Source organism: Clytia hemisphaerica, unplaced genomic scaffold (assembly GCF_902728285.1).
Source record: "Clytia hemisphaerica strain Z4C2 unplaced genomic scaffold, Clytia hemisphaerica genome assembly, whole genome shotgun sequence".
NCBI lineage: Eukaryota > Metazoa > Cnidaria > Hydrozoa > Leptothecata > Clytiidae > Clytia > Clytia hemisphaerica.
The window spans coordinates 1122363-1148112 of NW_027103507.1; the positions used below are offsets into that span (position 1 = coordinate 1122363).

Sequence of the window (25750 nt, forward strand, 5' to 3'; positions counted from 1 at the left end):
TTGGTTGTTCAGGAGGTATTGAAGATGTAATATTATCCTGCTGTGATCCATGAACAGGAGAGAGATCTCCTTGCATAAAAGGGTCATGAGAATTGCCAAGCAGAAAGTTGTCATAGTTTTCATAATGGTCGGCGGGTGTATCCAATGGGGATAAAGCAATCACAACGTTCTCTGTAATTTGGGCGGCGGGATCAGTAGAAGGTTGGGGAAAAGATGTCAAACCATTACCTTGGTTGATGGTGTTGGCAGGGGATGTGGTTGATACATCTGTGATTGCTCTACTAGATGTGTACGGTCGAGTTCCTTGTCGGGTCTTCTTTGTCTTGCTATTTTTCTTCTTGCCTGGGCCGTTTGGCTGGCCCGAGGTTTGATGGAAGCAATGTAGTAAGCCTAGTAGCAGTAAGATTACTCTAGGTTGTGTGAGCAGCATGATGTAAAAGTTCTGGAAATTTTTCTTGAAAAAAATTTAAGTTGAATTGGAATTGTGTGTTGGCTGCTTGATGGTTAGAGGGAGAGTGGCCATCTTGGAATTTAAAGCATGTTTCACATGTGCAGGAGGCCTGGGCCTGAGCACTAGCCTGGATGAGTGAGTGAGTGATGAGTAGGCATAGAGGCTAGATAGATAGCCTAGTAGCAAGACTCTAATAATAGCTGAGAGTATAGCTGCTCTGAAACTATGCTAGATGCTAGAGAAAACAAACATGTCTTATCTTGGAATTAACATTACTTATAAATAAATCCATTAATTGTCTTTTATGTGCATGTTTTGAGTGTATTTTTAAGCAATCTAGAGCTCAAATTTTCAAAATTCTCCCCCTCGGGCCAAACCATGGTTGGCCCTCGAGGTGTCACTAAACTTCAGCCCCCCCCAATATGAAAATGCTTCCTACGGCACTGCAATGCGTGTAAGCAAAAGTGTACCGTAATTTGGTCTAATCGACATCCCTCGTCTAATTCCGACACCCTTTTTATCAGCTGAAATTTATAGAAAGGTCAAAACTACTTTTCTTTACTTAGTGGTTAGAGAGGAATAATCCTTTTTCAATCAGTGATTAAAGCTTTTAAATTTATTCCTGTCTCTAAAGAAGGGTGTCGGAATTACACAAGGGATGCCGATATTAGACCAACTTACGGTAACGGCTAAGCCTTTTAAGTTCAGTTATATTCCAGACTGTATCAATTGAACAAGTTTGAACAGAAATCGTGATTGAACCAATCGAATGTACTCAAAAGAAGTTCCAGTCAATTCAAAACAATCCAAAGTTCCCTAAACACCAAATGAAAGCCTTACCGCTGAAAATTAAAATTTCTGAGTAATTCAAGAGCAGAACCTAATAGCCGGGGGGTTTGGAATAAGCAGGGGGGTTTGAAAAAATCTCAAAATTTAATAAGCGGGGGGGTTGGAATAAAAATGTCCTGGGTGGAAAATGTTCGAAAAGGAGGCTGATACAGCAGAATTAGGGCAAAAGAGGGAACTTTCAAAAAAAATTTTCCCAAAAATCAATAAGCGGGGGGGGGGGTTGGAATAACAATGTCCTGGGTGGAAAATTTTCGAAAAATTAATTAGCGGGCCCCCCGGCTATTAGGTACCCGAGAGTAGTTGGTTAAAAAAGACTCTGCAAGAGGTCTTTCATGGATAAAGCACCAGCTTGTTTTTGTTTTTTTTTTCAAAATGGCTGTACCTCAGCACTATCCAATGTTTTGCCATTTTGGCGTGTTTTGATTTTTAGGGAACTTTTGGATTGTTTTAGGTAAGTATGATAAGCCATCTCAGGTGAGTTAAAAGGCAAGTATCAAACATATTTTGCGTGACGCGCACCGCTTCCAACTTTCGTATATAGCTCAAAAGAAGCGTATCAAGGAGAGGATTTCGGAAAGTGCTGGGCCGAAAAGTTTAATTAAGCCAATCTCAAGATATCAGCCAAAAACTGATTTTGACGTTATGAAATACGTCGAAAAAACACGTCAAAAAGCTAAGTTAAATGACGTTGCTTTTTAAAACAACGATAACTTCGATTCCATTACTACAATTAACACCAAATTTTGACTGGAGACGTTGATTGTTGATTTTAAAATAATGCATGAAAAAAATTTTAAATTTTGACGATGATGACGTCATCATGACGTATTTTAGTTTTTACCGGCAGTAAATGAAGTCATCTAAAAATTTTGACAATTTCTCAACAAATATTTTAAAAATCGTTAATCTACGTCACCAGTCAAAATTTGGTGTTGATTGCATTAATAGACTTAAAGTTATCGCTGTTTTCAATAATGACGTCATTTGAATCTTCCTTATGATGTGTTTTTTTGATGTATTTCATAACGTCAAAATCAGTTTTTGGCCGATATCTTGAGATTGGCTTAATTTAAATTTTCGGCCCAGCACTTTCCGAAATCCTCTCGTTAATACGCTTCTTTTGAGCTATATACGAAAGTTAAGGAACATTGGCAAGCGGTGCGCGTCACGCAAAATATGTTTGAGACTTGCCTTAACTCACCTGAGATTGAGAAAAAAATTAAAAATGCTGTGAAATAGTTAAATGTCTGCGGATATCAAGGCTAAGTTTGGAGTACCTTAAGAGAAGAAATATTTGTGGGAAGAAATTTTGAGCGGAATTGATTTTCGTGGTTTTTTGACAAATTAAGTTCTGCAAAACAAGAATACTCCCATGATTTAAAAAAAAAATCACCTATAAAATTGGTCTTTTTTGGGGTCAAGATGAACATTTACAAGAATTTTTGTCATTGGATTGGTCGTTAACTATTCAAACAAAAACTTTTATTATATTTCTCTAAAAAACGCATCATCTCTATTGTTTTGAATAACCAATTATGTGAGCATCTTATAAAAACTTCAACTCAACTGCTTTTTTGGGCAAAATAGGACATATTTTACACAAAAAATCCTATTAACCGCAAAATTAAATGCCGCGCAACTTCTGAATTTTGAGCTGGGAACCACAAAATTAAATTCCACAAAAATTTCCAATGTCGTATATAGGGCGTATATATCAGACATGGGCTATGTAGGAGGGCGAAACCCTCCTGTAACATGCACAGTTTAAGTTAGAAATTGTCATTTTTGGTGTAACTCGTAGGAATTGGATTGGGATGCATGGTCAAGCAAAAAAACAATGAAAAAGGAGTCTTTCCAGTGAGATTTTAAGCCAAAAAGTAAAAAAATGCAAAAATTTGACTAAAAACCACTTTTTTCAGATTTTGACCGTTTTTTGACCATTTTTGGTCAACGAGTGAACCAAGAACCTCCAAATTTGGCCCTGCTTTACTTGATTCTGTCCTCCAGCGAATTAATTTGAAGTTTTGCGCTTTAATTTCCCTTACCTACCCCCCCCCCTTAGCCGCCCACCCTGCCTTTCTCTAGACTCTAAGCTATCCAACAAGCTATGAACAAACTTCTAACTCTTTCTTAGACAGGAGACCTGTCCTTAATCAGTATATAGAATAAGAAATCATAGCATGGATTTCCAGGCTAACTCTTTCTAGATCTGGAGATATAAGTCTTTAAAGTTTGAACTAGCGGTTTTCTTCAAAAAATTTAGAAAAAAATGACCGTGGCACTTAAAGGGTTAAGGTAGTAAAAGTTTGGGAGGGAGACCTTTTTTAAGTCGTGAAGTCATCTTAAAGAAGTCATTTTGAATGAATTAAAAACTCAAGGGCAACTGTAAAATAAATTTTAACTTTTGCATTGTTGTCGTTTTCCTTGCATCCATTGAAACATTTCCCTGGGGAGGAAGAACTTATCAAGAAACTGCCCAATAAAATTTAACAATGTTTAAATAACATCTTGGTTGGACAACCATTAAAATAGTGCTCTATACTTCGTAGAGCGAATCATATCACTCGGTCATCTCTATCACTTCAAATGACCAATTGGTGAAGTATCTTGTAAAAACTCCAGCTCATCCCTTTCTTTGGACCTACCTCCGGGTACCCCGGTGGAGGTCCTATAAATTAACCAATGTTCGTTTGTCTGTCTGTTACCAGCTTTTCTCAGGATTGGCTCATTAGCTTTTTCTGATTTTTGGCACAATGATGCAAAATGGCAATGCCCAAAATGTGACGGAGCCCGATTTTTGAAAAAACATTTTTCCGGCTGAAAATGCCAGAAATATGCCGGAAAAACTGGTTTTTTGGCATTTTATCGAGATTTTATCATTAGTTTTTTCTGATTTTTTGCTCAAAGATGCGTATTAACAATGCTCAAAACATGGCCGAGTCCGATTTTAGAGAAAAAATTTATGCCGGGAAATCGCTGTTTTTCTGGATTTTCATTGGACTTTTTCCTCATAATTGGTTGTTTTTTCATTCAAAAACATTATTAATAGCAATGCCCACCATCAAGCATGTTTCAATTTTCAATAAAATTGATTTTTGAAGCCGGAACTATTTAAAAATCGCCGGGACAACCTATTTTCACCGGAAAGACAGTATTTCTTGAATTTCTCGAGCTGTACTTTATATTTTTTTATGAAATTTTGCTCACTGATGCAAAACGACAATACCTAAAATGTGAAGGAGCTCGATTAACATTTCGAAAAACATTTTTTTTCGGCCGAAAATGCCGGAAAAACCGGTTTTTTTGACATTTTTTTTCGAATTTTGATCCTTAGTTTTTTCAATTTTTTTGCAGAGAGATGTGTATTCGCAATGCTCAAAACATGGCCGAGTTCGATTTTTGAGAAAAATTTTTTTCTGGTTGAAAATGGAAATCACCGTTTTTGCAGATTTTCGTTCGATTTTTCCTTATATTTTTTCGCACAAAAACATCATTGATCTCAATGCTCACCATCAAGCATGATTGTCAATAAAACTGATTTTTGGGACTAGAACTTTCTATTTATTTTTCCCTATAACTCTTCCCTCTCCCCCCATCAACAATTAGTGATGAATTTATTGTGTTGTGCATTTTCGCTAAACGCTATTTTTTCTGACTGATTTTTTTTCATTTTTCTCCTCTCATTGCTATCTAACTTTCATAATCAGGTAGGTCCATTCAGCATTTAGCTTGTTCTTTTTGTAATAGTTTTTATATGTTATTAATTCGAGCTTTTTGTTGTGTAAAGCCCATTTTAATTGGCTTATTATTTTTTAGAATGCAAGAAATGACCATTTTGGCATCGACATGATCAATAAGTGAGCATGGAAGCCTATGAAAATTGTAAGTAGTGATACACTCAGTAGGGCTAAAAAAGTAGTTTTGTTTCAGAGAATCTGAGTGACACAAAAACTCATTATTTAACATAATTTCTATCTAGTATAAGAAATTTTTTAAAATCTGAATGGTATTTTTGTCTTCATCCTCATTCCAGTATTTTAAAGTTTTTATATTTGATCTTTTTTGTTCTTAGATCTTATTTCTGTGTTCCGTTGGCTAGTCAACAAAGATGGACGGAGCTGTTCTAATATCACAGAACTTGAAGAAACCTTTCCGCACATTAAGAACTTGCAATATGAAATCGAACATCGCAAAGACATTTTTTGGACAGGCCATACTAACAGCGGCTTTGAAGTTAGACCAAAGCTGTTGATTCGGCTTTGCACTCAGTATCAAGCATCAAAAGGATCCTGCCTTGGTCATTGCAACAAGCTTCACTTATGTCCATTGAATCTGTTATCACCAAACTTTTGCAAAGGACCTTGTAGAGATGGTTTATCACACAATTTCGATGATAAACACAACAAAGATGTTATTCATAATGCCCTTCCAGTCACACCATCAAACTTTGTGAAATCTATTCCTGTTCTTTTAAGATCTTCCTTGTTGAGACTTTGCAAAATGTTTCAAGACACTGGGCAATGTGACAAAATATACTGTGGATATTTGCATATTTGTTTGGACTATTTAAAAGGAAAATGTACAGGAATATGCCAACTTGCTGAGAAAAGTGACCAAAAGAAAGCCATCGTTCATGACTTTGGTAGAGCCCATAATAGAAAAGTGCTTCTAAATTTCGGTTATGATGCCAGATGCCTATCCAACAAAGGTGAATTACTCCACAATCTCTTATTACCAAAAGATGACAAAGAAAATGATTGTGAAAGTGTTTCCAGCAGTATATCAGATTTATCAACGTTATCTGTCTCTGATTACAGCACCTCTGGCTCAATGAATACTACTTCTAAAGGTTATCTCTTACTTTTTTCATCCTTTCTCTTGTTGCTGTTTCTCGAGGGGGGGGGGGTCAGTGGTTTCACCAACTGACAGTATATACGGCGGCAAAAAAATTGGCTTTAAGAATCGCACCTTTACAGTGCAGCAATAATTGGTGTAATCGCACGATGGGTTATTTTTTCTTATTTGGCACGCCCTCAAAGAGAGCAATTAATCGTTAATTGCATCCTGTAGAGAGCAATTAATCGTTAATCACACTCTTCAATGCCGCGCCAATGTTTACAAAATTGATTTTAAATGTTTTTTTTACATTTTTTTTGCATCGAACGTTTTAATTGAATTCGAAATTTATTTTGTGAGAAAGAAAATCTTTATTAAACAAAAATAAAAGGAAGACACAGAGAAAAGAGAAAAAATATAAAACTCTCACTGTAATTTCTGTAATTTATTTTCCTAACTGGGAAAAAGTAGTGAAGTAGGACTTGGAAAATTAATAACAAAAAAATGACTTGTACAATTATATTCGAATTGCACTCGTTATCATGTGATTACATATACAAATTCATACCCTTACAGTGCGAGCAAAACAATTTTTGGCCCAAAAATTAGCAAATATTCCTGGATTTGCCTAAACTTTTTGCATTTATTAAAACAGATTAAAAAGTCCAATTGAATTTGATTCTTCCAACTTATTCAAGCATGAATTTGTTCTTCTGAATATCAGGTCATATAGATTATATTATAGTTATATTTTCATCTCATACTAGATTACTGATTGATATTCATTGCTTGTATGATAGAACATTATTATTTCATTGTTTTTAGACAAGGATTTTACCACTCATATCCACAAGTGGATTGCTAGAAGAAATGGTATTCATGTAAAGGCTGAACTTAAATGTTTAGCTAAACAGTTTCCTAAAGCTCAGAATTTACTGCAAACCCTCAAAGCTGATAACAAAATGTTTTGGCTGAGACAGATTTCTGATGTCAATTATGAGGTTCACGTGAAAGTTCCTGTTGGTCTTTGTGAACAATACAATAAAAGCATAAACTGCGAGAATAGAGATTGCCAAAAACTACACCTTTGTAAGAAGTTCTTATGGTCAGAAAAGTCATGTCCTGATGCTAATGCATGCCCCTTCGAGCATCGTATCAACATACTTCACAATTCAAACATCCTGAAAAAAGTCTTTCCAAATGGTTATGATGACATTATGAAAATGAAAGTTTTGCGCTCCTCATTTCCAAAAATTTGCAGAGAGTTTATAAACGACGGATGCTGCACCAAACCATTTTGTGGGTATTTCCATGCTTGTCCAAATTTCATTAGAGGAAGCTGCAAAAAAACATGTAATCTTGCTGAGAAGACGGGTTTACCGAAAAAGGATTCTCATTTTCTTCGCAATTACCATAACATCCAGGTTATGAACATATTTTATGGAGATGGTAAAGAGTTGAAAAGAGATGTTGTCACACCAAATATCATTCTTAACCCTAATGAAGGTCCAGATGACGTCTCTATCAACACTCCAGACCTTTTCTCGTTATCCATCCAAGAACCATTTGATGAAAACTTATTCGAATGTAAGTAAACATGTTAAATTGATGACGAGTACTTAGTCCAGGTGCTACTATTTTCAACAAGAACTATTTTTGGAGGGTAATGCGGTCTTTTATGACTTAAGTTTGTGCATGTGATGCTAAATTTAAGGGTTATTGTGAAAATTATAAAAAGAAATTGCCTAATAAGAAATTCACCTATTTGAGTTTGCCAAAATTAGTTCCTTTAAGGTATATATTTCAATCCTGTTATTATTATTTTTATCATCCTTCTATCAAGTTCTGAAAGATAAAGAAGAATCGGATCTTACTCGTCTCTTTTCCTGAACCAAATTATTTCAAAATTCTTTTGTCTTGTTTTGCTTTTTACATTAAGTGTGTTTTACTCAAGTTTTTGCTACTTTCTATTACAGCTTCAGAGATAGCAAGTGTTCATAAGTGGATGGGAACTCAGGCTAAATCATTGTCTTGTGGTATAAAGAAATTATCAAAACAATTCAAAGACATTGACAATTTGCTAGAAAAACTTCAAGACAACAGGAACATGTTTTGGATTTCAGAAAACACTGAAGAAACTTACGAAATACGACCAACAGCACCTATTCACCTTTGTAAGGGTTTCTTTGACAGTGAATTATGTCCTGATAATACATGTCAGAAGCTCCATCTCTGTAAGAAGTTCCTATGGTCACCAACATCATGCCCTAACGATGAAAATACATGCGGATATTCCCATGATGTAAATTCTAGTCACAACAAGTCTGTGTTGGCAAAAGTCATTCCAAATACTTACAATGAGGATATGAAGTTGAAGGTTGCACGTGCTTCGTTCCCACGGATTTGTGGCTCGTTCCTTGTTGATGGTACGTGTATCAAACCGTTTTGTGGATATTTCCATATTTGTCAGGCCTTTATTGAAGGAACATGTCCTCGAACCTGCAACCTAGCTGAGAGGAGCGGGCTAATGAAAACAACAGTTCATAATTTCACTTTGGATCATAACAAAAAGGTTTTTCGAATGTTTTTTGATGACGGTTTAAATGTTTGTCGAGACACAGTAGCACCAGATATTCTTTTTAAACCAGAGCCAGTGAACAAAACGGATGATTTGCCATCAATAGATACTAAAGCAGAACTCTTGCCCTCGCTGATGTCCGTTGAAAGGAACTTTACAGAAATTCAAAGCTCAGTTCTACCAAAAAATAGTGCTTATTCAGTTTCCACAAAACCTGGGAAACTCACCCAAGCATTAACATCATCTGTTCAATTCGCCAACACCGGAGCAAAACCAAAGAGATTTTCCGCAGCTGACAGTCTACCGAATTTAACATCAACTGCATACACTACTGCACCATCTTCAACAGTAGAGTTGCCATCCAAACAGCTTAATGTTCAACTCTGCAAGCATTACCTAAATGGAAATTGCAAAAGAAAGAATTGTCATTTTCTACATCTCTGTAAAGAATTACTCATGGACCAGAAAACCTGTCCCGGTGAGGATTGCCGGTATGGTTTTTCACACAACCCACTGGATTCACATAATGATGAAATCGTTCGTAAAGCTAACTCAACGCTATCAGATGATGAAGTGTTGAAAAAATTGAGAAAGTCCTTTCCAAGAGTCTGCTATCATTACCAAGCACAGAACTGTGTAAAAAAATGCAAGAAGCTTCATATCTGCTTAAACTTTTTGCAGAACTCTGTATGTACATTTGATGGATGTGATTTATCACATGATTTTTTTGATGATTACAATCAAGTCATATTAGCTTCTCATGGTAGCAAATTCCATGAAATGGAAGTTGATGACGTTTTGGCAAATATCTTATTCGCTAAACATGAAAAGGAGAAAGAACCATCTCATCATGTAATGTTTTTAAAACGTTTGTATGATCAAATCCTCAGCTCTCCTAAAGCACGTCTTAATCTTGATTTGGAAATCGAAAATCTTGGAACAGGTGTTATTAACGATCTAAAAACAACTGGAAAATATAAAAATCACTTCAGAGTTTTTTATATTAATGGTTATGATTATATTTATGTTTGCCCTAAAGATGTTAAACTTTGCAATGGACATTTTTTCAACAAGAAAAAACCATGCCAGAAAGTTGATTGTTCTGGATTTCATCTTTGTCGAAATTATATTACTGTTATAAATGGTTGTAGCAATTCTGGATGTATTGCAAATCATGGCTTCGATGACAAACACGAACAAAAACTTCTCAAGAAGCATCATTTGGAAGATTTGAGTGAACATCAACTGAAAGTTTTGTTTTCACACAGATATCCTATTGTCTGTCCGAAATATCAATCAGGGAACTGCAAATCTGCTGATCAATGTGACGACATACATGTTTGTTTGTCATTTCTTCGTGGTAACTGCAAAGATTCTATCCAATGTCCACTCCAGCATGAGGAAGGTTTAAAATCTGAACAAGCCAATCGAATCGCGAAAGAATACCACGTCCCAGAGAAAGAATTACGTTCTAGTCTGATGTTTTCCCGTAAAAGAACAACTATCCGTGAGTCTATTTATTATATTATAGAAAGTTTGTATTCAATCAGACATGAAAAGCAACAGCTTTAGAACCCCCAAAAAGTTTGACAGGTTTTTTCTAGGACGTGAAGAGGAATTAATTCTTTCTTGATTCAACTCACTCTAAAGATATTTTTGTAACTTGAATCCGCTACGTATTGGCAGAATCTCGAAAAACATACAGGAGTATTGCCAACTCATGGTACTATCTTAATTTTTTACCACCACCTTTTTAGTACACTGTACTAACTTTTTTCCACGACCAGAGCTTTGATACTACCCTTTTATAATTCAAACTCAGATATATTCAATTTAGCTTAAAACACACACCACTCTACCAGCTATCAACGTGTCGATACCCCCTGCAACAGAATCCAAAAACATATACTCCGGGCGTTTCTCTTTTAGGAGTTTTTGAGAAAACGACAAAGGTCATTAAAGAACGAGTTAATCTGGAAACCAACACAATCGATGTTAACGAAACGGTATATATCTTTGTTTTCTCAATAAACTAATGGGAAAAGTTGTAATATTCATTATTCTTCAAATTATATTAGTTGCCGATCTTCTCACTGTAATTTCCATATATATTACCAATATCATTCAACTGCCTCAACATAAGCTCTGAAATTATTATTTTCTTACCTTCCAGAAGAGTTTTCCACTACAGTGGGGTCTTTATTACTTGAACCCGCACGAGGAAAACACAAATTTGTTCGAGTTAAGGAAATTTCAGAGTAAGGTTTAAAAGGTCAACTGAAGTGACGGGAAAACGTGTTCGACTTAAGGAAACATTCGGGTTTATAGAGGTTCGAGTTAAAGAGATTGAACTGTATTTTAAATATGTTTTTGCAAACTAATTTATCTACAGAAGGATTGTTCAATACCGCCATCAACTCAACCACTTCCTGGTGCATTTTCACCGACAAATCAAGCATTCGGCACATCTCTTTCCAACATAAATCCCATACTGCCTATGGCTCCAACGTCTCCTGGTCCTTTTGGACCAACGCCCTTCGGCGTTTGTACACCTTCTAATGGAATACCCATCCCACCACCTTCCTCTGGAGAATCCAGAGTCCAGGGTCTCCTGGGCCCTGGTTATATTTTGCCACCGTCTTCAATGAAACCGATGCCACCACAGCAATCATTACTCAAACCATTGCCAGCAACTCCATTTGTCATTAATCAGAGCAATTTTAACTTCGATAACAATGATACATCGATTCTGGAATCGAAAACAACAGAGAAACCTGTAAAACGTCAAGCTCCCAAACCTCCAACTGTGCAACCCTTAGCGCAAGAGATATCTGCAACCAAACCTCTCCCAGTACTCCCTTTGGAGACTTCTGAAGCAGTTGGTATAAAAAGTCTAGCACAAAGTCGATCAAACATCAAGCCATCCACAGTTATAGAAAAGGATCTTAAGCAGCCACAGTCGATCCCGACCCATGAAGACCGTAAACTACCATCGACGACAGGTTTCACTGGATTTGACACAACCACAAAATTGACACAAGAGTGGGAGCCACCGTCAGAACTAGACGTCTTCAAATATATCATACAATGTCCTAACGCGCATGTTAAAATAAAGAAGAATACAATCTGTGCTCATTTCTTCCAATCAAAGTTGCTGCTTTGCTTAAATTGGTTGAAAAACCATCCTGATACATTCCGGCTGACTCGTACCAAGAAAGAAGTCTTCCTCTGCGTCAAGGACATCAAACTTTGCGTAAATTACTGGTCAAATGCTGGCTGTCTTGGTGATTGCGGCTTGTTCCATATCTGTAAAGAATCGCTTTTTGATATCAGTCACTCAGCAATATCCTGTGGAAAACATCATGATTTTTCATCAACTCACAACAAAGGAATCATCGGAAAATTTTCCTTGGAACCTTTACATAGTCGTCAGTTGAAATGTTTACTGAAGAATACTTTACCGTCTGTCTGTGAAGAGTACTTAAACAATCGATGCACTGATCTACAACAATGTGAAAATATTCATATCTGTGGCGACTTTGTGAATGGAGAATGTCGTAAACATTCGGCACTCTGCTCATTTCGTCACGAAGAAGCTTTGTCCGATAATCACGCTGACGAAATCATGAAATTGTTTCATATTTCGGACACTTCGTTGTTAAAGAAATATTTGGTTTATTTCAAACCGAAATCGGAAGAAAAGAAAAAACAAGAATTTCTACAACGACGTAAGTTTTAGTTTTGTATTATCTCCAAATCATTCAAATATTCAAAAAGATAACACTTTATAGCCCCATTTGTAGGGGCCTGTGCTTTATCATCGAGGATTTTTATCGTTCGGAGTCTCCAGAGAGAAAGAATGTTAAGTAAGTACACCAACTTAAAAACTAAAAATCTTTCTTTTTCAGCCACATTCAACTTCTTGAAAGACGAGGCGATTTGTGTGAAATATGTGGATGACGTTTGCGACAAAGACGAAACTTGCTCTTTACTTCATCCTAAAAATCGCACTCCATACTTATGGCAATACAAAAAACCGGATGAAACTTCTTGGAAGTTGTTCCCGAATAATTTGAATGTCGAAATTGAGAAAGCTTTTTGTGATCCAATGCAGTCCAGATATAAGTAAGTACGGAATTTGCTTGCCAAATGCATGGTCTTTCATTTAGTGTTTCAAAGTTTAGTAGTTGTCTACTTTTTATGATCTTTTGAGTAAAGCAGTATGGCGAGGCCAATTTAATTTGTTGTTTTACGGCTACCTAAAAAAGGGGGTCGGTCGGTCGGCGAAAAAATAAAAGTAGAATTTCACCTATAAAATCTGACAGTCTGTAAAGCAATGAAAATGAAAATGTACTACCAAAATCAATTTTATTTTTATTTCAATTTTTGGAATTTTCAGGGTCGGACGGGCCCGTAAAACAACAAATCAAATTGGTCTCGTCTTATAAAGACGGTTTGTAGGTTTGAGCATCATCATAAATGCCCCTAATGGGTCCAAAACGTTTTCAGATCGACTGGTTCGAATAATCGGTGGTTCTTTGACCCATAAGGAAATTTTAGCTACACAATGCTCTTAAGTGTATTAATTTTAGCGTGTACTTAAATTGGCGGTTGACAAAAATACAATTTTTGGCAGGTGGGGATATTTTAGTAAATCAAAAGTTACTTGGTATTTTAATAGTTTTTACTTAAAAATGCGGATTTTGGATAGAATTTCTATCCCTAAAAGATTTTGTTGAATTTGGCGGATATTCAATTTGGCGGAAGGTAGATTTAAAAATTTTGGCGGGTATTTAATTCGGCGGATTTTTATCAAAACAGTCGAATCCGCCGAATGTAATCCCCGCCAAAATTGATACACTGAAGGTATCATCTCTCCAAATTAAAAACTTAATTTGCTGGTCCAAAACTTAATTTTGATCCATTTTTCAGTTTTGCTGACAAAGCATCTTACATCACATTTGATGAGAGCAGTAAAATCACTGCATTCTACATGAACCAAAACGTTGAAGTTCGCCGTTTATCCACCAGAACTTCATTGTGTATGCCGAAAGGCTCTTACACTACTTGGAAGTGGTATTGGAAAGAAAATTCTGGAAAGTGGACTGAATATACTGGAAAGGTAGGGCTTTTTTGATTTACTTTTTGATAAATATCGAGTACCACTAGTGTCGCATGAGAAACAAAATGGTAGTTTTGCGCTTGTTGAAAAGATAATAAGGAGTGAAATATATGATAAATGAAGATCGTCCGATTCATTCACGGGTTAGGCCAAAACTTGGAGTTATCTGATATTCTGATAGGATAGAAGGAGGAGCTATTCTCAACTTCAGTTGAGCTATAATCTGAGAATGTCTGTATGTATGTCTGTATGTATGTAGGGGTGTTTTTTTCATTTTTTAAAAAAATTTTGATTTTTGGGGCCTGGGGACGAGTTTTTCACCAAAACGAGGCTGGCAGCCTGGACACTTCAAAAAAGGTCGGATTTGGCTGAAATTTGGCACACTTGTTCCTTGGGTGAATATCTGGGGTTTTTTTTTCATTTTTTGAAAATTTTGATTTTTGGGGCCTGGGGACGAGTTTTTCACCAAAACGAGGCTGGCAGCCTGGACACTTCAAAAAAGGTCGGATTTGGCTGAAATTTGGCACACTTGTTCCTTGGGTGAATATCTGGGGGTGTTTTCTTCATTTTTTGAAAATTTTGATTTTTGGGGCCTGGGGACGAGTTTTTCACCAAAACGAGGCTGGCAGCTTGGAGACTTTAAAAACGGTCCGATTTGACTGAAATTTGGCACACTTGTTCCTTGGGTGAATATCTGGGGGTGTTTTTTTCATTTTTTGAAAATTTTGATTTTTGGGGCCTGGGGACGAGTTTTTCACTAAAACGAGGCTGGCAGCCTGGGCACTTCAAAAAAGGTCCGATTTGGCTGAAGTTTGGCACACTTGTTCTTTGGGTGAATATCTGGGGGTGTTTTTTTCATTTTTCAAAAATTTTGATTTTTGGGGCCTGGGGACGAGTTTTTCGCCAAAACGAGGCTAAAATTTTGGGGCAGCCTGGAGACTTCAAAAATTGTTCGATCTGGCTGAAATTTTGCACACTTGTTCCTTGGGTGAATATCTGGGGTGCTTTTTGCATTTTTCAAAAATTTAGATTTTTGGGGCCTTGGGACGAGTTTTTTGCCAAAACGAGGCTAAAGCTTTGAAGCAGCCTACAGCCCTCCAAAATGGTCGGATTTGGTTGAAATTCGGCACACTTGTTCATTGGGTAAATATCTGGGGGTCTACAATTGGGCCTATGAATAATTTGAAGCCACTGAAGTTGAGCCCAGTGCGTTGCGCACGTTCGACTATGACTAGGTTTCCAGAACTCCGCTGTAAACCCTGAAATAGTTATAAAAATTTGAAATTTAAACTCTCAAGATGTTAAGATTTTTCGTACGTCAAGAGCCTCATGTGTCTGGAAGAAATTTATGTGTCGGTTAAAGCAAAAGCGAGAGAGGGCTCCATGCATTTGATGATCTGAAACGAGAAAAAAAGGAACTAGGCATTGCAGTGGCTGACTGCGAGCTGCAGTGGGAGGGAAGGTTATTGTTTGTTCCCGAGCTAAGTTTTTACAGCTTTAAATAAATTTTTTGAATTTAGAAAAACATTGTATGATCTCCATTAACTTCCTCTCTTCTTCAAAAGTTATAGCTCCTTCTCCTAGAAGTTTTTCTTTTCAGAGCACGTGTGTAAAAAGAATTAACTGAAGAAAAGCGGTAAAACTGTATATTTTTGTTAAAGGCTTTTGTAACCCCAGGGGGGGGGTCAACATTTATAATACCAACCCATAGCCCAAAAACCTGACTTTTGACCTTTTGAGCTAAGTTAACACCACCACCCCAAAATTGGTATCGATACCAACTTGAAAATCATAATTTTCAGAAAAAGGGGGGACTCACCCCCTTATTTTGGTATCGATACCAGCTTGAAAATCATAATTTTCAGAAAAAGGGGGACCAACCCCCTAAATTTGGTATCGATACCAGCTTGAAAATCATAATTTTCAGAAAAAGGGGGACCAACCCCCTAAATTTGGTATCGATACCAACATGACTTTTTGAATTTGACAAAATATCATGGGACCCGCCCCCTAATTTAGTACCAATACAAATCTGACAAATTTGAGTTTAAAGCTGTTTAAAGGGGACCCGCCCCCTCCCACACAAAGAGGGTATATACTAAGAGAAACTTCAAAAAAAGAAATACTCTTTCTTCAACACAACACAAAAAATGTCATATGCTAAAATAGAAAATGACTGAAAACTGACAATATAATAAAAACAAACCCAATGAAGCTAGCAAAATCAATCTGAATCAATATTATCTGAATATAATAATTGATGTGCAAAAACTAGGAGAAGCTATTATTAGTACATAATTTTAGAACAGAATAGATTCACTCATGGTCATGCATTACCAAATGCTATCACAGAAAAAATGTTTAATTGCTTCAGGCTTGATCAAAAATAAAACTTGAAAATATCGAAAAAGTCCAAAATAAACAAACTTCAAAGTCATTTATACTTATTACTCATTTACAGTCATTATACTCAAAAGCTAAAACAAATCCAATTGAAACCTGTTTAGACTGATATGTACCCCGGGGTATTTTCTAGCTATAAGGGCAAAATTTAGGAAAGTTTTGCTGTCATTTTGATATGGATACCAACTTTCTGAATCATATTATTTAAAAAAGGGGTACCCACCCCCTATTTTGGTATCAATACCAACTGAGGATAACTCTTTTTTTCTAAAAAAAGGGGGACCCACCCCCATCAATACCAACTTGACTTTTCAGACTTTTAAAGGAAAAAAAGACACCACCACCCGGCTATGGGTCTGGTATCTGGATGTTGACCCCCCCCCTGGTAACCCTTGGCAGGGGTCAGTGAGAGACAATGAAAAAAATGTTCAATCTGTGATTTTCTTACATTCCGTTAACCTGACTATTTTGTTACTTTCCAGGTTACCTCTGACAATCTGGAATACGACTTCGTTTACCAGAATCACTCAACCCACAAAACTTTTACGATTGGAGAATACAACTACAAATTAGACTTCACCACAATGCAACAGCACAATTTAGGTCCTGTTTATTTCACCAAAAGAAATGTAATAAGGAGACCTGTGTTTGTTTCAACGTATGTATATTTAATTCAACAGGCCACTACTATAGGAGTATTAAACATTCTACAGTCCACTTTACTGATGCCACCCTGATGAGAAGGGTTTGTAAGATCCTAGAAATGCAAAGTAAGTTATAAGGATGAACTAGGGTTGGAGAATATCGATACGTGTGGACCAATCCTCCGAGCTCTTACCCTCAAAGGGATAAGATTAGATACACGTTTTTTTTATAAGAAGGCTTTAAAAATTTTGGATGTTCTTATGAAAAAAACGTGTAAGACTTTTAAAGGAAAAGTCACCATTAGAGACAAACTTGGTTAAAAAAGTGACCCTTACAGGGTCGATTCTCTAGAAATTGTACTACCCATAGTGAGGTTTTTGTTGACTTTATTGTCGAAGATTCTAACTCTGATAGATACCTACTATTTTCAATTCTTGTTGTTTTTTAACACTAAGAGAGGCCTTAGAAGGTTGAAAACCCGACACCTTTGTGTTTGTTCAACTACTCAGAGGCTTATCTCATAAGATCAGTAAGATAATTAGTTTTGAGGATTTTACTTCATATAACATAAAAATTGTTCCCATTATTTTCGAACTCACTGTATACTCGCGTTTAGACGGGATCTACTCTGGTACGACTTATATCCTCTGCTACCCTGATGAAAAGGTTTTTCGAGATCTTTGGACATAAAATAAAGCCATTTCTTAGGTTTACAAAATAATATTCATTCGTATGATGTTTTCATGTGGTTTATAAAATAACATTCATTATGTTTCTCATATAATTTTGACAGGTCATCAACGCCACAAGAGGAAGACATCACACCTTGGCATTGGCCGAAAGAAGTTTCCTTTGAAGGAGGTCGTCTCGATGTCAAACCAACCGAAAAACAACAAATCACACAACAGTTCAAAACTTCACTAGGAAGAAATATCACTGTTTTGGATGTGGAAGAAATCTGTAATGCTGAGTTTTATCAAAAGTACAAAAGGTATATACTTATTGTGTGTACAGCTGAAGTTCAGGAGAATTAGTCAAAATTTCACGAAAATTTGGACAAAATTCCCAACACCTGTAAGGTTTTTGAAGAATAAATTTCCCGACAGAAAACGAAAAAAGAAGCTTTCTGGGGTCGGAAGAGGGAGCATGTTCAATGCTTCATAAATCACCAGAATTAATCGGTTAGCCGATCTCGTATTAGGATTAAGTAGTCTCTTAGACCTCATTTTGAGTCTTTTCCGATCCTCGCATCGATGGGCTTCTTTCTGGGGCTCAGCATGGTATCCTTATAGGAAGTTTCAGCCTGTTGAGAAATTTGTCCATACAAACGACTATATCTTCTTTATATATTGTTTATTTCAGCAAAAAGAAAATACTCGCAAAGAAGCTGGGTGAAAACAATGTCAATGAACTCGAGCTGTATCATGGGACTGATGCCGCAGTGGTTGATGGGATATGTAAACAGAATTTTGATTGGAGATTGAACGGTAAAAACGCAACAATGTTCGGCCAAGGAAGTTATTTCGCAACACAAGCTTCTTACAGTCGCAACTTCACGCGACCGGATTCCAATAAAATCAGATATATGTTCGTTGCAAAGGTTCTGGCAGGAAGATATACTAAGGTACAGAAAAATATTTTTTTTTTTCTTTACTGACTGTTTGTTTCAATGATATTTATATCGTGTCCAGCTCCAGTCAGGTATCGAGCACAGATATTTGTCGTAACGTTTCTTGAATGCATCTTATGAGCAGCCAGTGCTGTTTCGTATGTCACATGGTAGGCTACGTCATATCTTCCTTCGTTTCGAGTGTAAAACTCCTACTCTTCGGGCTATGAGGACTGCTCTTGCTTTGAATATTGAAATTCTCCGGATAAATCGCATGCGCACTGCGGTTTTAATAAAACAATAGAGAGTTTCGGAACCTAAACCAATCAGCTGTGTTTTAAACATTCTTTTATTTGAAATCTCTATTGATAAACATCTTTTGTGAAAGTTTTTAAGCCTATTAATAAGCAATTCCTGGTGGGGGCTACTAGTGGCTGCATATAGCTTTGCCTATAGACCAAGAGTAAGGCTTAAAAGCCTGGAGCTGTCTATTATGTAGACTAGTCAGATGGTGGTAGACTGTTGAAGAGCCCTGTACGGCTAGACTTTCACAAATAAACTTGCCAAATCTACTTCTGTAAATTCGGCTGATGACGTGGAAAAAGGAACACCCATAGATTTTAAAGCCCGAAGGGCTAGATGTCGTGCATCGGCTGAAAACTGTACCGAGGTTAGGAAGGGAATCCTACCTAAGTCACGTGACATTACAATAGAATTTCAGCGCTTGACCAATAAAAAACTTCGTGTTTTCGAAAACTATAGCAGCAAACTTCTTTGCGATATTCACTTTTTTTTGCTTGAAAGAGCTCAAAGCACGACATCTAGCGGTTAATGATGGTATTCCATTCGTAGGATGTTCCCAGCTCAAGTTTAAAGTTTTGAAGTCATTTTTTATTACACTTAGCCATGTTGTTGTTGGTTTCCCTCTGGGCCTCTGATACTTCAAGGTGGCGTAAACTAAGGCTTTCTTCATTGGGGTATCATTTTTCGCAGTTGTAACCATTGACTTGATGGGAAATGAAGCCACTTATTTCCAAATGTTTTTCATTTGTAGGGAAGTTCTGATATCAAACGACCACCACCAATATCACCTTTAGATCCTCACACACTTCATGATAGCTGTGTCGATAACATCTCATCACCTTCAATGTATATTGTTTTTGAGCGCGATCAATGCTATCCTCAATATCTGATCACGTTCTTGGAAGATGACGAAAACCTGGCGTTGCGTGGTAACCGTTATTCTGTAGATTTTGATCAAAGTGCTCTCCGAAGACAGAAACAAGCAATCAATTCTATCAATTACAAACACAAATTGAAACCGCTAAATGAAAGACCCAGAAGAAGTGTTGCTGCTGCTTTAAATCTTACTGAGGATTCGAGTTATTCGACGTCAACAAACGTGCCGAGTTACACGACGTCGTCACATCAAACGTCACCAACTTACTCCAAGGCGCAAACTCAACCTAAAGCCAATAAGAAAGACGGCTGTATTATTTCTTGACCTGTATGATTTTTCTTCAATTGCTCCTTTTGTTGAATTTTAATATTTGTCTCAGTCGGAGGAGACCTGAACGCTGAGGCTGAGGCATCAAAAATGGATGCACATCCTAACCAACACCCCCTTCTCACAGACCTGGCAGAATTTTTTCAGCCAGTGAGGGTAAAAATAACGGACTAAAACTCGATGGGGATCGATATTCCCTTATTTTTTATGACCAGGGATTTGAATTCTTTTGTTTTTCAAGTCAGAAAATTCAGTGGGGATGGTAAAAATAACATAGTATTTTGCAGTGAGGATTGGTTTATTTGATTATTTTAAATGGGGACAAAAAGTGAGGTATAATTTTCCACCGGGAACGATATTTTGGCCAATTTTTCCAATGGGAAGGGTTTCCAGTGGGTCTGTGAGAAGGGCGTGTTAACCAAATACTCCAGATCGATTGATAAATTATTTTACATCAAAGTAGTAGTTTGATTGTGTTATACTTTATATTTTTGTAAGATATCTTTTTAGAAACAGTAGTAATGGGTCAGGGTACATATTTACTAGATTTATTAGCTGAGTAAGGCTGAAGAAGTTCTTGAAATCATGCAGATATCCCGTGGAAAAATGGTAAAATAGGAAAAAAACCTTAGAAATGAGACTCCCTTGGAAAAATTCATACGAAAAGGGTGGACTGAAATCAATCTTTTAGATCTGAAAATTTCGAGATAACTTTTAACCCCCGGGGGGGGGGGGGCAGCTGGGCAAAAGGACCAATGGGTATGTGCGGGTCCTAAGGGTACCTTTTCCAATATGTTTAAAATGCACTGTAAGGGTCGGAAAAACTAGAGATGCACTGTAAGGGTAGAAATTTCAGAAAATTCTTGAAAAATCTAGATATTTTGACCAAAAAGGCTAGAATTTTGACCATTTTTTGCACGAAAGGGATCGAAAATTTGGGGGAAAATGCACTCTAAGGGTATGATTTTCACTGATTTTTGCTGCACTGTAAGGGTGCAATTTTAAAAGCCAATTTTTGGCCCGCACATACCGTCAGTCCGCAAACCCAGTGCCCCCCCCCTGAAGTTTTTCGAACCACTAGAATATAAACAAGCATAACTCTCAGGTGCATAAAAAACGCCCCTCCCTTTTTTAATTTTTTTCCAACCTCCCTGACCTTATGTTTATTTGTTTTTGAAAATGTTTTCAGTTGTCAAAAGAGGAGTACCTTCTTTTTCTCTGAATAACTGAATAACCAGTTTTTAGTTTATGGTTACATTATTTCCAGGCCATTAGCCCCCTCCCTCACAGTTTCTTCCCTTCCAACCCCCCTCCCCCCGTTTATTAGGCACCTGACTGAGGCTGAGAGTACCATTTCCATTACCATTATCTTTTTTACCTGGAAAGAGGAAATCTAGGTGGTAGAGACAATGCTTTGTCTTTCAAGCCCTTGGAAATTGAAAAAGTTCTCGAGATCCCCTGGAAACTCTTCTTTGAGGGCCCCTCGAAATGTTCGTCCGCCCCCATTTTTGCTTTCGTAAGAATTGCTTCCATGATTTTACTTATATAGTGTATTTTGGATAGTTTTAGATTTTTGCTTCGAATTTTTGAAACACTTTTATACTTAAGCCAATTGAAATAAACCAGCCGAGGCTGGAAGGTCAGCCATTAGAGCTTAGCTAGATAGCTTTAATAAGTGGGTTAACAGATGTAAGAGATGTACTGAAACAGAGTAGACTAAAAATGTTGAATAATGTACAAAATGTGAAACATTTGATAACTTGATTTAAAATTATTTAAAACAAGCCTGAGAGCTCCTCCAACCCCCCCCCCCCCCCCCACGAGAAGATCAAAGTATACTTCTCTTTAGCATTGTAGCACTGTTTCTATGACATCAAACAATTAAGATATAGTTCATTACTATAAAATAAATAGAAACATAGTGTAATTAAACTTTTTGTTAATTTCATTCCAGTCAGTTATGATACATTTTTTCTGTTGGATGTTATGTAGACAATATCCATATCTGAACAAAGTGTTATCTAGAAATAAATAAGAAAATTGCCAAAACGTCAGAAATAAAGATATCCATCAAATATACATAGAAACTGTACTTTTTGTTTTACTTGATAAAACTCCAATAACACTTTAAACTCCAGAAAAACACAGTTTGCATCAAAATCTTTTCAAAACGTGGTTCATATTTATAACATTTCAACAGGAACTGTATTTTGGTAGACTTGGTCAAATTACAGAAACCATTTGTCAGTTGTCTGCAAGGCCAATGAGGTACTTACGTAACTGACTGCTACACGCTTTTTTTTTTATAAGAATAGTGTACTTTGGTTGAGGGTAAGCATTATTCTTATTTTTCTATTGTTCTAAACAATAGGCCTATTGTTTTAAACCCGAAATCTCACCCTGATATTCTTATAGAAGTTATTCTTATAAAAGAAAAAGCGTGTATTCAGTCAAAGCCAAAATTTGGCAAGGTCAGAAAAACATAATTTACATCCAGTCTTCGGAAATAAATTTTGTAGTTTAGTACCGTCAAGTTACACAACACAACATGCACACAACCATCTTGAAGACTTTGCTGGTCGCAAATGATAATCGAAAGCAAAACTTAAAATTCATAACTATGCAGGGAAGCTCATTTTCCCCCCATTTTGCTTTAAACTCCCTTTTGATTGGTCTTTGAATTTGGGTGATTGCTTTACCGCCTTGGCGGAATAAACACACGGCCATAATAAATAAATTCAACAGGGCAGCGGAGTAGCAATTAATTATCGCCGTTCATTCCATTCCCATCATTCAGTCAAAACGTGCGCCAAGGTTAGAAAAGGTTAGAAAAACACAGTCTGCGTCCGGAACTGCGTGAAAAATAGTTTGATCAATTTCAACAAGAACTGTATATATTAATATTAATATAATTGATGAAATTCCAAAGACCATTTGTCATAATTTTACAAGTCCAATAATAGGAGATGTCATCATTTGGTTCCCTTCATCTGACCGACCCTGATTTACGGTCAGCAGGTAGAGCTTTGCTGGATTTCCACTGTCGACCTCTGCAAGTTTTAAAATCGAAGTAGCGAGCCGCATGCTAATGGAGAGTAAACCGAAAACCAGTTTATCCACGGTTTCTCAATTTCTTAATTCGGATCAGTCCACACGGATTCCCTTTCAACAAGATGTAGCTGCTTCTTAAAAGAAAAATATTTTCGACCGACCGACCAAATGACCCCACTTTTTAAAGTAGAAATGACGGGAAGCAAACAATTTTTTGCGATTCGCCTTATCAGGACCCTGCCGACGCACCGGACTTAACAAACACCGGACACGCGAAAGTCCGGTGTAAAATGAGAATTTTTTTTACCACCGGACAATTTCTACACCGGACTTAAGGAAGTCGGATGTCCGGTGTTGGAGAAGGATATTTTTCCCACCGGACAATTAAAACACCGGACATAGCCAGTCCGGTGGGTCCGGTGTTTCTTAATTTTTTGTTTCTTAAATGTCCGGCGTCCAAAATTCCCTGTATGCAACACCGGACTGACACCGGACTTATTGCGTCCGGTGTAGCGAAAGGATACTTTTTGCCACCGGACAAATACACCGGACAGTCCGGTGCGTCGGCAGGGTCCTGCCTTATCAAACACGTCCAAACCAAGTCCAAAAAAGCACACGATTGCATCATCCAGTCTTTATCAAATTTAGACAGTAGCTGTACTTTTGTAAACTTTATCAAATTCCAATAACATTATAACAACATCAATCCCACCTAGAGGCAAACAAGAGAAATATGTTTTTATTGCAAAAACTAATAAAAAGCAGCAATAAAAAGTATCAGAAAATTCAACATAAACAAAAACTTGAGCAAACGGCTTTAAACCTTCAAAAGATGTAGAAAAATAATCCCCTTGATGAAAATCATGTGAAATATAATAACAGAAATTGAAGCTTGCAACAGATCATTTACACTGGAAATACTTTGGTACAACACTGACTTATGACATCTGACTTATCGCTTGAGCCGCCATCTTGACACTTGAAACACCACATTATGATCTGTAAAAACAACGCACGCTAAAAGTACCCAAAAAGTTAACCCGATCGGAAGAAAGTTTAGAAATCAAAGTGAGATCGGGAAATCGGATTTTTTTTTTGTCGTCTTATGATGCTGATGGAAGAAAATTTTACCTATTTGAATGCTCAGCTTAGGCTGACCAAAAATAAAAAATATTGCTTTAGGTTTTATTTCAAAATGTTTCCTTCTTGACTAATATCTTGCTGACAGGGAGAATGCCCGGGGTCCACTTAAAGCTTTTTAATAGACAAGATGGTGCGATTAAGTTGTCCGGTAGTAAATGGTAGTTCTCCTCTAACTCTAAACCATAGTAACTTCCCACACCCTAAACCCCCGACTCCCATACCCACAGAAGAAAAGACACAGTGTTTTCTTTATAATTTGGTGGACGGGTCTTTGCAAGCACTGAGGATACTCTGGACAGCGGATAAAATACAAGAAGTTTATTCGTTGAGTACTGTATAATAAATTCTTGGCTCGAGTGTCATTGTTGTAAATTTGAACGTGGTAATATTTCGTAGAAAGTAGTGATTGCGAACCGGCCGGATGCGCCACAAACCCCTTCGTGAGAGGAAAATACATATTCCTCGTCCCAATGCACGGTCGCGTCCTCGAGGGTTAAGGCACTACTCTTGAGTCTCTCGCAAATACGATCTCTCATTAAATCGTTCATAATTACCGCCTCTCGTTAATTCGTTTGTAATCACGTATATTTCGTCAGTTCTTTCGATGGGAATATATGATAACACAAGAAGCCGTAGCGGCGTGAAGGCCCAGCTGACGTGGCAATAAGCAAATGTCGTTTGTATTGGGTACATTAAAGAGAACCAATGTTTGCGGAATCGTATTTTTGCAATTTTAGGGTTTGAAAGAAAACTTTGTGTCTTAGAATCCTAATGCACATTTTCGGCTGAGATTGAAATACGGAACATTCAAAAAGTTTAAAAAGTTCGAAAATTGGCTTAATGAAAAAAAGAGAAAAGAAACCAGCTGCACTGGAAGGTCAGCAATGATAAATGATACGCAATATATGTATATAATAGATTTACTTTATGTTTTTGTTACTAGTATGAAAGAAAAAATCGGTTTAAATAAATTCACAAACTTCAAATGTCAAATGTTGACCGTCAAAGTTCAGAAATATGGATTTAACGCGTAGCATCATGAAAAACATTCCAAACTTATTCAAATTTACACATGAGCTGCGTTTTAGTATTCTTTAATGAGTTACAACATAAGTTTACTTGGGAAAATTCTCTGTCAGGTTTGAAAAATCCAGTCACCGACCGTTTAGAGCGATAAATCCAAAATTAACAATTTTCACGGGTAGCATCATGAAAAATATTCCAAACTTATTCAAATTTAAACATGAACTGTATTTTAGTATCCTTTAATGAGTTACAACATAAGTTTACTCTCGGGTACCTAATAGCCGGGGGGTTTGGAATAAGCAGGGGGGTTGGAGAAAATCTCAAAATTTAATAAGCGGGGGGTTGGAATAAAAATGTCCTGGGTGGAAAGTGTCCGAAAATTAATTAGCGGCCCCCCCCCCGGCTATTAGGTACCCGAGAGTACTTGGGAAAATTCTCTGTCAGGTTTGACAAATCCAACCACCGACCGTGTTTTTAGTTTAAAACGATAAATCCAAAATTGACCATTTTCACGGGTAGCATCATGAAAA

At 36.9% G+C, this 25750-nt stretch overlaps 1 protein-coding gene across 1 annotated transcript; it reads left to right on the top strand.

Moving 5' to 3' along the window:
- The first annotated feature begins 5114 nt into the window (after positions 1-5114).
- On the top strand, positions 5115-20717 carry LOC136798922 (uncharacterized). Its single transcript, XM_067055599.1, has 12 exons — positions 5115-5182; positions 5373-6149; positions 6962-7723; positions 8113-10221; positions 10644-10720; positions 11107-12442; positions 12623-12839; positions 13647-13836; positions 16722-16897; positions 17678-17875; positions 18247-18508; positions 19548-20717. Exons 1-12 carry the CDS (start codon positions 5164-5166, stop codon positions 19995-19997), a joined length of 6573 nt encoding a protein of 2190 aa, XP_066911700.1. The 5' UTR covers positions 5115-5163; the 3' UTR covers positions 19998-20717.
- Positions 20718-25750: the final 5033 nt, after the last annotated feature.

Excerpts from the sequence above, each read along its gene's own strand:
- LOC136798922 (XM_067055599.1), top strand. Across the intron at positions 13,837-16,721 it reads GGACTGAATATACTGGAAAG|GTTACCTCTGACAATCTGGA; the intron begins GTAGGGCTTTTT and ends GTTACTTTCCAG. Across the intron at positions 17,876-18,246 it reads TTTTATCAAAAGTACAAAAG|CAAAAAGAAAATACTCGCAA; the intron begins GTATATACTTAT and ends TGTTTATTTCAG.